Source organism: Sardina pilchardus, chromosome 2 (assembly GCF_963854185.1).
Source record: "Sardina pilchardus chromosome 2, fSarPil1.1, whole genome shotgun sequence".
Taxonomy (NCBI): Eukaryota; Metazoa; Chordata; class Actinopteri; order Clupeiformes; family Clupeidae; genus Sardina; species Sardina pilchardus.
The window spans coordinates 37,093,347-37,094,926 of record NC_084995.1 but is presented as its reverse complement, the minus strand read 5'-3'; the positions used below and the strand labels follow the sequence as shown (position 1 = coordinate 37,094,926).

The window sequence follows — 1,580 nt, the reverse complement described above, 5'->3', positions numbered from 1 at the left end:
TCTCACCTAACAGCCTCTTGACACTGAAAAATATAAGAAACACGAAACAAACGTAATCTTTCCTTAAACAGAAACGAAAGGTGATATTCCCTTGAAATTCAGGAATATGACGGAGCCTCCGGTCATTCGGCTGTTCACAATGACGGAGAAAGTCGCTACCTTTCAGCAGCCCAAAGGTAAACGAGATCTGCGATTCCAGTGTAAATATCCAACATAAAAATACATAGCCTACACACACCCCAGATAGAAAAGGGAGATGCAATATTTGCAGATCTATTTGGTTATAGCCTAATGTACAAATAAAATGGGGTGAATTATTGAAACCCAGTATATAATTACACATTACAATAAAAAATATAGCCTATATAATATAGGCCTAGCCTAATATAAACACCCGTTAAACAGGCAAATTGACGAATACAGCATATTCTTTATTGTTTGTTTTTTTAACTGTGTTTAAAAATTAACTGAGTAAAATTTGGTAAAGAATTTGAAGTGTGGAAGGGTGGAGCCTATCTGCCACTCACAGCAGTCAGCTTTAATGTAAAAAAAAAATCTGCTCAAAAACAAAATAGTCCCGAATAATGTGATCTGTGGTTATGACTTTTATTATAAAATCCAAAACGTTTTAAAATATGAATATTAATTTCAATATTAATCTTAATTTGCTTTGAAACCCTCAGCTAAATCGTTTTGACACATGACATTTACATGGTCGTTGATGTAACGATAGTGCTTCTGAAAATAAAAATTGCGTTTTGAAGTGCTTTAATGTATCATTTCTTAATGATAAGATAACATTACAAACTGAGGGGAAACTAAAGAAGATACCAGCGAGATTGAGAAATTCTCTAGCACTTCACACATTTTTATTTTTGCATTTTAGCAGCTTCAAACCAGGGAGTGAAATCCGGAGAGGTTGTTATAGCTACCCAATCCACAGGGGTTCTGCTGTCTATTTAAACCCAACTGACCCCCCCGCCCCCCTTCCTTTAAACAACATTATATATCACACAGAGCATGCCAATGCCCACACGTCCCAATGAGTACTAAAACACTATCTTCTGAAAATTAGCTCATTCTTGTGTCTATGATCAGCCTGACTGACTCAGGAAAAGAGAGCGCAAAGGAACAGTATCATCAGAATTTCCCCTTTGGCAATACGTGCTTATTGGGTCGCAAAACCTAGCCGCTTTTAACTTTTAATATTTGCTTGCCCTGTTCTGCCATGACTGGTCGCAGTAGACTATTTGTCTGAATTGTCCTTGGGAATTAGACGAGAAGTATTGGTCAGCGCTGAACTTTTTTTTCTGTTGTTGCCCCCTCTCATCGAAAACGTGTGTGCGCGCGTGTGTGCGTCTTTTGCGAAACTTTTTAAGGATGATATACCTTGGATGTTTCCTGTTTCTCTTTGGGATTACGCATGTCATGGCAAGTTATCCAATCTGGTGGTAAGTTTTAATACATTTTTTACTTCGAGATATTCATTAAATTACAATAGCTTGACACAAATGTTGGTGTATTTTATTTCCACATTACACTGAAATTGCGATATATTTCGTTTGTTCCTCCACGACTTC

General features: G+C 37.0%; 1 protein-coding gene across 1 annotated transcript in view; it reads left to right on the top strand.

The window, feature by feature from the left end:
• The first annotated feature begins 1,373 nt into the window (after positions 1–1,373).
• The window catches only part of wnt3a (wingless-type MMTV integration site family, member 3A), a 14,052-nt gene continuing 13,845 nt past the window's right edge, over positions 1,374–1,580 (top strand). Inside the window, exon 1 of the mRNA XM_062556732.1 lies at positions 1,374–1,451. Coding sequence (XP_062412716.1) covers positions 1,381–1,451 — 71 coding nt within the window. The 5' untranslated portion in view covers positions 1,374–1,380. The remainder of the gene's footprint in view (positions 1,452–1,580) is intronic.